Source organism: Microcebus murinus, chromosome 8 (genome assembly GCF_040939455.1).
Source record: "Microcebus murinus isolate Inina chromosome 8, M.murinus_Inina_mat1.0, whole genome shotgun sequence".
NCBI lineage: Eukaryota > Metazoa > Chordata > Mammalia > Primates > Cheirogaleidae > Microcebus > Microcebus murinus.
In genome coordinates, this window is record NC_134111.1 from 44,274,934 (window position 1) to 44,290,520 (window position 15,587).

The 15,587-nt window shown below is 32.4% G+C and overlaps 1 protein-coding gene across 4 annotated transcripts in view; it reads right to left on the bottom strand.

Moving 5' to 3' along the window:
* The window catches only part of COBLL1 (cordon-bleu WH2 repeat protein like 1), a 186,222-nt gene that overhangs the window by 63,284 nt on the left and 107,351 nt on the right, over positions 1-15,587 (bottom strand). For 3 of the 4 annotated variants that reach the window (XM_012750024.3, XM_012750028.2, XM_012750026.3), the window contains exons 3-7: positions 14,481-14,682; positions 12,442-12,670; positions 11,162-11,200; positions 6,833-6,930; positions 6,487-6,723 (exon numbers count right to left, since the gene is read on the bottom strand). In XM_012750024.3, the coding sequence (XP_012605478.2) occupies positions 6,487-6,723; positions 6,833-6,930; positions 11,162-11,200; positions 12,442-12,670; positions 14,481-14,682 (805 nt within the window). The remainder of the gene's footprint in view (positions 1-6,486; positions 6,724-6,832; positions 6,931-11,161; positions 11,201-12,441; positions 12,671-14,480; positions 14,683-15,587) is intronic. The other variant, XM_012750025.3, reaches the window with a different exon arrangement.

The window sequence follows — 15,587 nt, forward strand, 5'->3', positions numbered from 1 at the left end:
AATATGGCTCATGTAACTAACAGCATGAGCTATTATGTATCTTGTTCTACAAGTGGCATTTCAAATCCTTAGGCAGAATCATATTCACGAAATGCTCAAAAAGTATCAAGAAAAACTGCCAGAAAATTTCAAACAGGAAAGTTTTCTCTTCCAATAGAACATTTTCATAGATGACAACATATTCACCATTATAGGGAAAATGGCATGAGCCTTAAAATCATGTGAAAGAGAGTAGCACAGAGAAATTTAGGGACACAAAAAGGGCATTGTAGTAGTGATAGTGAAACATGTATTCTTTGTAATTTGTTTTGTAAATTGAGAAAATAATTTTAGATGTAGAAATATTCCAAGAAAGGTTATGTTAAATTGTTTTACTAATTTGGATCTTTATTGAATCCTTTTTGGAAATTGTATAATCAGTGGTCAAAATTAGCTCAGAAAATCAACAGCTTTTTATGTGAATATTTTCAGTATAAGGTCCCAAATCACTATCCAAATACCTTAATTGACAGTATTGAGAAATGTCTTAGAGGAATGAGGCAAATAACTAAATGTAGATAGCCAAGAAGTATAAAATAGATTTGGTTGACCAAGTTCTTTCCAAGCTACAGATAGATTAACTTATCACTAAACTTTGACTAAAGCAAACATAGTATCAGTGGCTACTTAAAAGAGCACCAACATGAAATAAAATCTCAAAATGAATAAAAATCCTAATTATAAATCACTTTGCCCTGTATTATTATTTTCTGTTTCTTCACTCACATGCAATAAGCATTTTCTATTTCTAATATAATGTAACTATTTCTAGTATTTTCTATCTGGTTTATTAAAGGATGCTTTGGGGGAAGAAATGGAAAAATCAGAATGCTGTACTTCTGTTAAACAGCGCACCCTTGTGGTTTATTTTGCATTCCAAACAAAAATTATTACATAAAAGTACATCCAAAATTTCTTCATGAACTTAGAACTCATTTGGTCATATATTTTTCTCTTCCATTTATGTCTTTCCCAACATGATGGTACCTTCAATCACTAAAGGTAGTGACTTTTTAAAATTCAAAACTAAATTATTAAAATAGATGTGTTTATAGTTATATAATGGCTATCATTGATTTTAAATTTAAAATAAGTAAAATTCACCCATAAATTCACATATTTGGCTGAATTTCCTGAATATCTGCATCTGGCTTTATAAGCAATTTTAATTCATGGTTCAATTATATTTATATGCATTATGTATTTATATAAATATATATATATATAAAAATATGTAGTATGTTTTACTTGTTAATCCTTAAGTTTTCAATATAACCTTACCAAAATTCTGGCTTTTCTGTAAAAGCTTAAGAAAAATATATCTAAAATCATGTGGTTTGATAACTAAGAAAGTAAATATAAGCAATTTTTAAGTTATCCAAGTACTTCTGAAAATTAACTTGATATACAAATGAAATACAAAAATTTTGTGATAAAAGTATGACAGACATTCTCATTATATATACTGTATGTACCTGGCTATGTGAAAGCTAGGTAACTATTGGAAGAATTGATAATAGTTACTTATTAATTCTCTTGAACACCTACTATGTTACAGAATTTTGCTGGAAAACATAATTTCTGCCCTCTGAGTGAGATGATGAAAAACGTAAAATTTAATAATGCTACAAGCTTTAAACAACAATAATATGACCCTAACGTTTATCTTTAGCGGATGAGGCAAGTAAATCATGTTATATTCATCAATGCAATTTATGCAACCTTTAAAAAGAGGAAGCCTTTTACATACTGATAAGGATATCCAAATTAAGTCATTCACTACCAAAAAGTGAAGTATAACATAGTACATGAATACTGGCTAAAACATGCATACTTTATCTCTGGAAAAATACACAGGAAACTTAATAGTGGTTGCCTCTGGGCAGGGAAGAAGCATTTTTCACTACGTTCTTCTTTTTATCTTTAGAATTATATATCATGTAATATACTACCTATACATTTATATAAATTAAACCAAAAAGGCACAAGAGAGATTCAGAGAAAGTAAAGATTATTCTGTGCCGGCCAGGCGCGGTGGCTCACCCCTGTAATCCTAGCATTCTGGGAGGCCAAGGTGGGCAGATCACTCAAGGTCAGGAGTTCGAAACCACCCCGAGCAAGAGCGAGACCCCGTCTCTACTAAAAATAGAAAGAAATTAATTGGCCAACTGATATATATAGAAAAACTTAGCCGGGCATGGTGGTGCATGCCTGTAGTCCCAGCTACTCGGGAGGCTGAGGGAGAAGGATTGCTTGAGCCCAGGAATTTGAGGTTGCTGTGAGCTAGGCTGACGCCACGGCACTCACTCTTGCCTGGGCAACAAAGGGAGGCTCTGTCTCAAAAAATAAATAAATAATAAAATAAAAAATTTTAAAAAATATTATTCTGTGCTGGAATCTTTAGAGAATTCTCCATGAAGCAGGTAAAAGAAGGAGAATCATTTGAATGGGTAAGCAGGAATGGAGAAGATGGAGGTGGGCTCATTCCATTCTGAAAAGATAGGAAACAGGATATTGCATGAGCCTTGACGAGTCAAATCTTCTGGTTAGAGTTAGAAGCATCCTAAAAATGATGAGGAATTAAATTTCAAAAGTAAAATTGTGATTGGTTTGTAGAGTATCTTGAAGATCCAGAAAAATCACAGCCAGCTATCCAAAGTTTCTGAACTGGGAAGTGATAACTAAGAAATATATATGTGGCAGCTTGCCACATTAAGAGTATTTTGAAGACAAGTATACTGGTTCTCTGCTTACACTCTGCCCTGGATTTCTCTAGGCATAACTTTAGCATAAGGAGTGGAAGACATTACAAAGAGAGACTGAATGAAGGATTGGTCTCTAATTAGAAACGGAAAAGATAAAAAAGAAAAAAAAACATCAAAGATGATCTTTAGCTTTTTAGTCTGGGAGAGAAAAAAAGTTTGGTTTTAAATATGCTGATGTCTAGTAGTGATGAATCAATAAACAATCCAAACTACAACTGGAAGAATATAGAGATTGGAATTACAAAGTTGATATATTAGTGTCCTGGGGCTGCCCACAATGACTGCGTGGCTTAAAACAACAGAAATTTATTCTTCCACAATTTTGAAGGCCAGAAGTCTGAATCAAGGTGTTGGCAGGACCATGCTCCTTCTGAAAGCATTAGGGGCGGAAATCTTCCTTTATCTCTTCAAGCTTCTGGTGGCTCTTGTCATTCCTGGGCTGTGGCATAAGGTCAATCTCAGACTTCATCTTCACATGACCATCTTACCTCTATGTCTCTATGCCTATGTGTCTCCTCTTCTTATAAGGATACCAGTCACTGGATTTGGGCCCAACTTAGATTGAAGATGATATCATCTCATCTATAGATTCTTAACTTGATTACATCTGTAAAAACTCTAGTTCTAAATAAGGTCACAATCACAGGTCTTGTAGGGTTAGGACTAGGACATATCTTTCGGGGTAGGAGGATATTATTCAAACCACTACAGCTAAGAACCATCAGTCCACAAACTCAAAAAATGATAGATGTCTTCTCTGAAAAAGTGCAGTAAATGTAAGCTAAGACCAGCGATTCAGTACCTTCAAGTTTAGAAAAAAATTAGTGGCAAGAAAAAAAAAAATAGAAGGGAGTTGAGATACAAAAAGAGTAACAAGACCAAGGAGAGAAAAATCAAGATTAAGGGGTGATTAGTCACATCCAATATGGCCAAGAAGTTAAGGAAATAAGTGCTGAGATGCCTAGGAAGGTATGCATTCACAAATATGCACGCATGCACGCGAGCGGGAACAAACACACAGTTTAATCATTAAGAATTTTTGTAATGAATAAATTAAAAAATGCTTCTTCAGTTTCTCTAGGGAAAAACAAATAATTCTGGATCCTACTGAACAATACATCAAAGAACTAACCAGATGTCCAGATCAAAAGAAAAAATAATTAGAAAATTGTATAAAGATGTGTAGTTTGCCAAAGGCAACATACTCTTAAAAAAGGATTACTTAACACAGGGGCACCGACTGGTCATAGAGCAGAGGGTGAGAAATCAAAAGAAATAGCTTTGGTGAGGTCACTGGTAGCACAGACCAGAATTTTAAGAAACACTATTAGAAAGACAACATAGACCTCTTGGGGATCCAAGCACAGAGGAAGTTTACTGGAAAAGATTGGATGGGGACAGCTGGTCTAAAGAATTGTGAGCAGAGGCTAAGATTAATTTCTACATTAAAAAAAGAGACAGACTTTGGGAGCTACTTGAGAGCATAATAATTACATTCTTATGATGTATTTTTATGATAATTAAACATATGAAACAATCCTGAAAATGCCACTTTTGACTATGAAGATATGTAAAGAGGCTACAGGCACAAAATGAAGTCTTAGGGACTCTGACTTGGTCCCTGCTCACCTTACTTAGTTTCAATCTATTTCTTGCTCATGTCACATTCCAACAACTCTGAACAGGGTTCTTTTGCCTGACTAATGCTCTCCCCTACACAGTTTAAGACTGAACTTAATCACCTCTCCTGTGATGCTTCAGCCAACTACCAAGCAGTTACCCTGGAAAACTTTGTAAGTGATTTTGTCATGTAAAAAAATAACTATCCTCCTGACTGGTAAGATGAGATTTTATAGCACAAACATTTGACATGAAAATCTTTTTTTTTTTTTTGAGACAGAGACTCGCTTTGTTGCCCAGGCTAGAGTGAGTGCCGTGGCATCAGCCTAGCTCACAGCAACCTCAAACCCCTGGGCTCAAGTGATCCTTCTGCCTCAGCCTCCCAAGGAGCTGGGACTACAGGCATGTGCCACCATGCCCGGCTAATTTTTTTCTATGTATTTTTAGTTGTCCACCTAATTTCTTCCTATTTTTATTTTTTTTTTATTTTTTTTTTTCCTTTTAAAATTAAATGGGTCTGTGGAATCTTCCTATTTTTAGTAGAGATGGGATGTTGATCTTGCTCAGGCTGGTTTCAAACTCCTGACCTCGAGCGATCCACCTGCCTCGGCCTCCCAGAGTGCTAGGATTACAGGCATGACACCCGGCCACATGAAAATCTGAACAACAAGAAGACAGCTTAATAGATGATTTTCCAAATAACTACTGAGGTTAATAAAGTATTTTAAAAAGTCATTTCTATATAGCACTTGAGTTGCTATTTACTTTCTAAAGACACACAATTGTTTATAAATTATATTTAAAAATTATTATTAACTTTTTTTAAAGTTTAAGAAGCACGGAAATGCTTATTATGTATTTGAGAAGAGTAAATTTACTTAAGCATTGAATTCACTAAGTTTCCAAGGTGAGGGAAATCCTTCAACTAGATATAGAAACACTACCAGTTTCTCAAATATTTCAAAATAAAATTGGCTCTTAAAGTTAGAACATTCTGCCTGGTTACAAGAAACAAGATATATGGTCTCATGTTCAATCATATTTACCTAAAAATTCATTTATATTTCACATAAATAAAGCAGGGAATATACAGATTGTTTAATCTTGAGAAGTAGTTTGCAAATGGATCTCCACAAAATGGCATATTTAGGAAAAATTTGGGATTAAAGGTGAGTAATAAGAAATTCTGATGAAAAGGTACACCTAAGAACAGTGCTTTGAAGATAGGAGTATATAAAGTTAACTGTAACATATTCTATTAAAAAAAGGCTAATTTTATTTTCTCATTATAGAGTATATATGGACCAAGAAGAAACCAGGATTTCTCCTGGAGAATCTCAGAGTCAGGTCAAGAAGATACATATAGTTAGAAACCCATGAACACAACACAAAGATTGTTTTTTTTTGGTTTTTTTTTTAATTAGTCAAAAATAAGCACTGTATTTTCATTTCTACTATATGTATCAAGAAAGCGTTGGGTCTTAGTAAACCAAAACATTAGGTTTATGGATAATTTATTTAGTTGAATATGAAAACTATTTAAAATTGACATTTATTCTTTACTACATTATGGAACTGTACATATATAGAGGACCTATTCCCAGCACCAATCTTATTAGTAACTATTCGTCTTATTACATATTAGTAACTGTAAGAAATTACTCTCTCTTTGTTACTAGGACTACTTTTAGTATCCTATGTGGAAAAGACAAGTGAGAGGAAAAATAGATGGTTCCCTGCCTCATCCAGAAAATACAGTCAGAGAATGAAGAAGACTGAGCATCTGGGAGCACAATAGGGTGACTATAGTTAACAATTATTGTATCTTTTAAAAATAACTAAAAGAGTGGAATTGGAATGTTCCTAACACACAGGAGTGATACATGCTTGAGGTGATGGATATCCCAATTACCCTGACTTGATCATCACGCCTTGCATGCCTATATCGGAACATCACAGGCACCCCATAAATACATACAACTATTAGGCATGCATCCATAATAACTAAAAATGAAATAAAATTTAAATGACAAAACACAAAAAGAAACAAAACTATACGCACCTTATCTGTTTCTTCCACGCTCATGGATTTCACTACGCAAGAGGCTGGCCTTTCCTGGATGTGTGCCAGGTCCTGGGGTACGCTCTGGGACGCTGGCATTGGAGGCAACGGAGCCCGCCTCTTCTTGGGTGCATCCGACGGCAGGGTGTTTGAAACATACGGTTTAGAAACGGTATTGGACCTCACAAAAGTCGGGCGGTGCTTATTTATTAGAGGGGTTGCAGGGGCACTTGCAGTCTAATAAAGAATTAAAGGCAAAATCTATATGTAATTTCAAGATAAAAAGCACTTATAATTTAAACAGAAAAGATTAGAAGAATCTTATAAAAAAATGTTAAATGCTTACTTGCTCTCGCCTTTTCTTACTGCGTTGAAAAAAGCTGAAAAACCCTTTATTTTCTTTCTCCTTCATAATGTCTAGGTTTGGAGATATTTGGCAGGACTCTAAAACAGAAGAAAAACATCTTACTTTTATACCTGAATGTTAACTTCCAAGATTTACTCCTCTTACTTTCCCCCTTTAAAAACTTATCTAACGATAGAAGCTGCTAGTTATAGTCTATGAGCCAGGCACTCTGCTAAGGACCTTATATCCTATTACATTCTTAAAGCTGGTTCTTAAATATGGTTCCTATTTCACAGCAGAGGAAACTGAAGCTTAAAGAAACTAAGATCAGGGCCCCAATAATGAGGAAGTGACAGAGCTAGGACATATACTCAATTCTTTGAGTCAGAGTCCGTGTTCTGTACATAATAAACAACATTTCAGAAGTAAAAAGTACACTTCAAATTAAATGAGATATGATGTTGCTATCATACACTTTGTCCCTTTAATGATGATTCTGTCTGATAGCTAAAGTACCACGAAATATTTCATTCTCCAAAACACGTCATTATAATTACTTAGTACATTGTTAAATGTTTCATAGTTGTTACTTCTTTATTCTGGCGGGTCTTAGTTGGGGGCAAATTTTGCCCTCTAAAGGACATCTGATAATTTCTGGAGATAATGTTGGCTGTCACAACCGGGAATGGGCTTGGGAGAATGTGCTAACTGCATTTACTGGGTAGAGGGCAATGATGACATTAAACACAGTGCAATACACAAGGTAGCCGCCAACAATAAGGAATTATCTGATCTCAAATGTTAACAGAGGAAAATCTAAGAAACCCTACTTTAATTAGAAAGGTGAATGTCAAACCTCAGGGTTGCATACATAATATTCCTTTAAAATTTTTCCAAAAGGTATTTCTTGGCATCAATTAAAAGGGGCTACAAACAATGACAAATCTAGTACTACTGAGCCACCCTGGCCCACACTGTCTCTAAATTCCATTTCCCAATTAAAAGGAACCATGATTGTTTGACAATGGTTGATCGTTTGTTAATATCAAGAAATGTATAATTATGAGCTTAGAATATTTAGTCACAGAAAGCAAGCTATCAAAGTCTACCAGGATCATGTTAAAAGGACTCAGGAAGCTGAGATGGTTTCCATTGGCAAAAATCAGGACAATTTTGGCATCATAAGAGTAACTAATTGAAACATGTCACATTTGCTCAATTCTATGCATTCATAATGATACAACAAAAATGATTCATCCTTATTGTCAACCTTTGTGTAATGGTAGATAACTAGTCCATTATTTTAAAAACAGAGGAAGGAAAAGAATCAGATTTTTAGCCTACCTTTTCTGACTGAATTTTACCTTCACAAATGGCTGACATAGGAAAGTTTGCTGTTTTAGAAATATCTGAGCTAATAATTAAAGAAATGTTTGCAATAGACTATCACCATTTCTCAACTCCTAATTAAGATACAGGCAATGATCATCAGAGAAATAACTTGTCATCATGTGTTTGCTAATGGAAGTACAAAATACCACCTATGAAGTATTCTTGCCCAAAGTGTCTCACCAAAATCTTATCAAATTTCTAGATTTAACAATTTATAGGAAATGGGGACAAAGAAATGTCAAGTGACACAATAGGATATAATCAGCAAAATTTTCAATGTGGGAAACTCTGTAAGACAAATGACCTGGTTGCTTCAACTAAGGAATAGAAAATTTTAAAAATTAATTTATAATGACAAGGAATGGAAATATATAAAATTCAAACAAAATTTCTTATATAAGAAACATATGGATTTTATGTAAATCCATATAATTCGTAGAATTTCAATGACATGTAAAACAAAGTACTGTGTATTGAAATTTGTGAGATATAGCTAAACCAGAACTTAGGGGTAAATGTACAGTCTTAAATACTTTAAGCTAAATGTTTAAAATTAAAATGAAATAAATTATGACACAAAAGGGGCTACTCCAGGAAAACAAAGCCACTTAACATCAATAAACATATTAATGCAATATGCCTCAATAACATATTAAAGGCAAATTATGTTTTAATAATTAAAACTTTTATATCTGATGATTCAAATATTAAACAAGCAGCATGCATTCTGCACAATGAGCTTGACAATGCTAACAACTAATGTTAACAAACATGTGGATAATGCTTTATAGTTAAACATTGTTTCATGTGCCTAATTTATTTCTTAGAACAACCCTGTGAGAGTGGTATCATAAAGTTAACACTCTGAGCCTTTTTTTCTCATTGGAGGATGTTAGCATTGACCCTGCCAGAAGTAAGAAATGAAAGCAGTGGTATCACACCATCACACATCTGAGGAACTAAGTGACTAGAGAGTTTGAATAACGTGCATGAAGGCATTAAATGACAGAACTAAAACTAGTGTCCATTTAAAGATGATTTATGATATCTGTAATTTTTCTAGAAGTGTCACTTTTTCATTTTAAGATAGAATTCACCACGTATTGGCTGTAGATATACAATTAAATTTCATTACAACAGTAGATGGAAAATTCACATAGCCACACAATAAATATAACCAGAATGTTGCATATAGTTATTTTGGGTAAGGCGATTTCCAGGCACCTGCTCATCCTCCATACTAGCTATTGTGTAAGTCTTCACGTAAAGCTCTATGTCAGAGATCACGGCAAATCAGAGTTAAACACTAAGACAAGCAAAGGCTCGAGCTTACCGAGAAAAGCAACTCAAAGACTAGTTTCCTGTTTCTAGAAGAGGGGCTAAGAGTAGTTGCATCCAAAGTTCTAAGCCTTCTGATAATATCAGACAAAATAAGGAGGCAAGGGCATTTATGGCATTTGGATTGACCTTGTAGATCCTGACACTGTAAACGAGATTTCTTAATTTTATTCTTCCAATTTCTTATGGTTCTGCAACATTTAATATCCTAATAAACCACATAGTTATGTGATTATAAAGAATATTAAAAATCTATACATTTGATACCCTCAAAATGAAGCCTAAAAGATTATGAAATTTTCTTAGGGTTATATATGTAGAGAACTGCAAAGTCAGTATCAAGAGCCAAGTAAAGTAACAAAATGTTGATGCTGTAAAGAACTACAGATAACACTTTTTTTCCAATTGTTATTATTGTTATAGCAGTAGAAGGTTGAGATCCAGACAGATAAAGCTATTTCCTCTATCAGCTTGCTAAATTAGCTTGATAACTAACATAGTGTCAAAATTTCAAAATGTATTTTCTCATTCTGAGGCAGTATACATTTTAAGATCATAAGAATTTTCAGCACCTTTGATTAAGCTAGTCTTCATGATATGTACCAGCAAAAAATAATCACACTATTACTTATGTGGGCTCAATTCTTAGAATTGAGAGAATCAGTGTGCTTTGGGAAAACTGTGATAAAGACAGAAAATTCCAGTAACACATAATGTGTACAGTGTAAGGTTCTCTCTCTCTCTTTTTTTTTTTGGTATGGTGGTAATTATTGCAGTAATCAATTATTTGAGCCTATCTTTTTTTAATAGGAGAAAAAAGACTTCCAGAGTTTATTATTATGGGAAGATTTTAATAAAGTTTTTCTCTATGAAAATAATACATGCCTTACACATCTTAGAGTAATTCAATAAAAAAAAAAAAAAAAAAAAAAAAAAAAAAAAAAAAAAAAAAGAAAATAATACATGCCTATTCTAAAATTCTGTAATATAAAGAAAAGAAATATGAAAAAAGTAACCTACAATAACCCTACCACCCAAAGTTAACCACTATTAAAATTATGTATTTCCTTTCAGAAATTTCATGTAAAACTATATTTTACATATTGTATTAAACACATATCATTTAAAAGTTAATTTTAGTACAAGCATTTTCCATGTTATTACAAAATATTCACAATTTAATGGCTGCAAAATTTCATATGATGAACATATTTTTATTATTCAGAATTATGTTCAGTGGAAATAACCAAAGATCCTTCCATGGTAGCATCAAAAATCATTAGTATTTGTACCCAACAAAGATCCTAGCAAAATCATTTTTTCTTGTGTGAGAGTAAGGAATATGCTTTCTCACACCATTAGAATGGTATCATTTTTAAACATTTATTGAAATGAAATTATTGTAATTAAATTCAGAAATTAAGGGGGAGGGGGATCTATACTTATATTTTTTAGGAAATAAAAGCCAAAGATTTTCTAAGTTAAAATCTTTTTAGAATGTACATGTTAGTAATGTTAAGAAAACAGGTAAAATTAGAAGCTTATTTTCAATTTACCCAATTTCATGTTATAATCTGTTTCTATTGATTCATGTCTTACCTTGTAAAGTTGACTTATTGAAGGCAGTAACAGAAGTGGCTACAGAAGGAGGGGGTATAAAAGAGGGTAAATTGACTGTAAAAATGATGTTTATTTAAGTATAAAACATCACTGAGTTGAAAAAGTAATCTATAGATTACATGAAGCCACAACCTCAGGATAGAGTTTGAGGTTCTCTTTGCATATAGTATGTAAATAATTGCCTCCTTCATTAAACATTTATTTCTCCTAGATTTATGGTGAATAAAGTTGGCATGTGTCTATTAGACATCATACATATGGACAGATATATGATGTCCAAATTTTAATATATTACATAACTTCAATAGATTAAAACTGGAAGCTATTTCAAAAGTTTTTGGAATTAGATTGATTTGTTTTATAAGCCAGCTTATTTTGAATGCTAACCTTAGGAAAAAAATTGGCAAGAAATTTCCAGATTTGAATAATTAAGACTCACATAAAACCATAGTGAGTACACACTTTCTAGCAAGTCCTGCAGAGAGAAAATAAATAAATAAATAAAAATAAAGTGAAAATATTAAATTTAAAAAAATAAAACCATAGTGAGTCTACAGTAGTTCACACTTAATTAGAATAATGAATTTTCATGTAAATTTTTATTTTCTGTTTAAGTCTCAAATCCACAAAGAATTGAGTTAAATTCTTGCTAAACAAAATTCATAGGTAGATAGAAAAATATAAAATGTGGACGACAGCTGAAAAAGTTTTTCATTCCTATTTCAATAACGGAATATAAAGCAAGTTAAATATAAAATTTATTTACATTTAGTTTTCTCTTTTTTTTTGAGAGAGAGACTCACTCTGTTGCCCGGGCTAGAGTGCCATGGCGTCAGCCTAGCTCATAGCAGTCTGAAACTCCTGGGCTCAAGCAATCCTTCTGTCTCAGCCTCCCAAGTTGCTGGGACTACAAGCATGCGCCACCACGCATGGCTAATTTTTTCTCTATATATTTTCAGTTGGCCAATTAATTTCTTTCTATTTTTAGTAGAAATGGGGTCCCGCTCTTGTTTAGGCTGGTTTCGAACTCCTGACCTTGAGCAATCCGCCCGCCTCGGCCTCCCAGAGAGGTAGGATTACAGGCGTGAGCAGCCACGCCCGCCAGTTTTCTCTTCTTATTCCTGAAGATGTGAAATTAAACTTATAGGATCCATTAACTTCCCACTATGAACTTGAGAACACCTAAATACAAACATGATGCATACACATATACACATATATACATCTTGTTAAATGAATAAAACAAAAGCTTTATTTACCTCTGCTGACATCCATGGCATATAATTCTCTTAATCCCAGGTCATTAAGAGATTTTGTCAAGTCCAGGGGCTCCTGAGATTGATACTCTTTTAACAACAGTGTATGTAATGGATCAAACTCACATTTGCTACATATAATAGGAATAAGTTCTTCAAGTGATGCATGTGGACTAACTCTCACTATGGTCTTCTGTGTTTTCTTAAAATTGATCACTACTCTCACAGTTTTCTGAAACATAGAATAAAGCCATAGTTATATCATTATTTATTGAAACAAACTTTATACTATAGTGTCTAGAATGAGATAATCTATAGTTGCATATTCATACAATAAACAGTACTTTTCTATTTTGATGTAAAATTTTCCTTTTTGATTAACATTTTCTAAATCCAAAGCGAAATCTTAGAAATTATCATTAGCTTGTCTATTAAGTCTGGATTAAAGTCATAACCCCCGTATAGTAAAATATTAAATAGATTTATACCTAAAAAGAAAATAGCCTCATATCTAGTACTACTGATATTTTTATTTTGTTCCTTAATATACTTACATTAAAATTAGCTAATATACATAATACAAAATTATATACATTTTATCCTATCATTCGAGGAATATTTATCTTTTAAATGATTTGTCTTTTGTCTTAATGAAAAAGGGGTATTTTGGTTAAATCATGGACATTTTTCTCTGTTGGAAACATGATGAATGAGATAACCCATATAAAGAGCTTAGCACACTGTCTGGCACATAGTCAATTATCAATAAATAAACATTAGCTATTGTGATTAGCTTTTGTTGTTGTTACTATTACTACTTTGGCTAATTTTAATATTTTAGGAGATATTAAAATCTCCCTTGTTTAGATATCTAATGGTAATAATTCAAAATTACTGGAAAGATTTTAAGCATCTCATTATTTTGATGTAATTGAATTAAATTCCATATATAGAATTAAATGAGTTAAATTCTATATATAATGGACTTAGCAACATGTGACCATACTAAGTGAAATGTACAGTTTGCAGAACTTCAAAGACATTTATTCATAAAACTAAAACCCCATGAATAATCCTATCAATAGGCATAACTTCTTCCATCTAGATAAATATGGATAAACACAATTTTTCACTGCACGAAATATATCAATTTTTTGTATATTAAATTGATAGTTCATTTACATATGAATTGAATACATATAGGCTTGTATTTTCTTCATATTGTTATGAAGCTTTTTATAAAAAATTTGACAAATTTTTAGACAGAAAGCAGCCCAATATCCTATTTAATACTTCATATTCAATTGCATAGTATAGAAAGCAAATGTTTTAATATCATTAAAAAACTTGTCAACTGTTTTATAAAAAGCTTCATAACAATATGAAAATACAAGCCTATATGTATTCAATTCATATGTAAATGAACTATCATTTCATATACAAAAAATGATATATTTTGTGCAGTGAAAAATGGTTGATGCTCATGAGTATTTCTTGAAACCAATAAACATTTATCCCATTACTTATAGCAACAGAATTTTGTAGATAAGAACTAATGATATTAGAATCACTGTGGTTAAAAATTTTAGCTTAAAATTCATAAAGAAAACAATTATTGTATAGCAAAAATTAACAGCTTAGATATAAGTTACAACTGCTGCTTACCAAGTATAGAAAAGCCAAAAAATTATTTTAATAATTAGATGAATTTTCATTAAGATGCTAAAACCTTCCTTTAAATATAAAATACTTTTATAAAAAGTAGCCTAACATACAAATCATTCATAATTGTCAGATTCTTATACAATCATATTGGTCACTTTGAGTACTTAAAATCTAAAGTATTCCCCAAATTCTAGTTAATCCAAGGATCACTAACCAACAATCCTAAACAAAGTGGCCTAGGAAAATATGATAGCCATGTTCACATCAAATTTGAAAAGTCTATTTTTATTTCATTTATAATGAACTACCAATAATGACTGAAAAATCAGTTTAATGTTTTAGTTACAAGACATCAAAATCTATAATGGAATTCTTACCTCTGGTATTATAGGTGTAGGTTTTTTCTTATCCAAAATTTTTGGCTTTAAAATCACCTTTTCTACCTCCAACATTCCTATTGGTGTATTTGGCTTAAATTTAATGTGGTTCTTTTCGGCTGACAGCAGATCAATTGTGTAACTTGATGGATTTAAGTGATATTGTGCACAGAGGAATATCAATAAGTCCATCATAGGTTTACTGCAAAACAAGAGTAATGTTGATCATAAAGGTCCATGAAACAATACCATTAACTATTAAAGTCATTGTTTTGAGGATTCTTTTTAGAATGCTGTTACCTCCACAATTGAAAAAGCAAGGCTACAAATAGTATTTGTGAAAGCAGCTTAAAATTCTAACTACAGTACTATCTGGATGATGGGCACACTTATGACATTGACTCAAACTGTGCAAAAGCAATACATATAACCAAAACGTTTATACCCCCATAATATTCTGAAAAACAAAATAAAATATAAAGATAAATTAAAAAAAAAATCTAAAAAATATTTCAGCAGACAAAAAATGTAATCATTAAAAAGTCCTGGGTAGTATTCAAGAGAGCTTTGGATCCTACTGTTGGTCCAAAAATTACCTGTATGTTTTTATTTGCCACGTTGTTTTCACATTATAAATTTCAAGAGGAGGAATTCTTTCCTTACCTAAGAGCAGTCATTTAGTTTAGCAGATGCTCCTTTGCAATATTATTTAGACTACAGTACTGGTAGCCTTTAGCTTATGGATTGGTTATATTCCCACAAAATCCTAAAGCCCACAAAATTGTGAAGAGTGTAGTACAGATTTCTTAAATCAAAGATTATTTAATATTTTCTAGGTACCAGAGTCACAGTACAAGTATTATGGTGGTGTACCTGTTCTCTCAGATCCAAAACTCTGTTAGATAGAATAGATCAAGTGTCAGCAAATTACATCCTGCAGATCAAACTTGGCCCACAGACTGTTTTTGTAAATAAAGTTTTGTTGGAACATAGTCATGTCCATTTGTTTACACAGTATGTCTCAGGATGCTTTTGTGTTACAATGGCAAACTGAAGTAGTTGTGACTGAGATTGTATGCCTGTCCTTAAGATACATTCCATATGTCT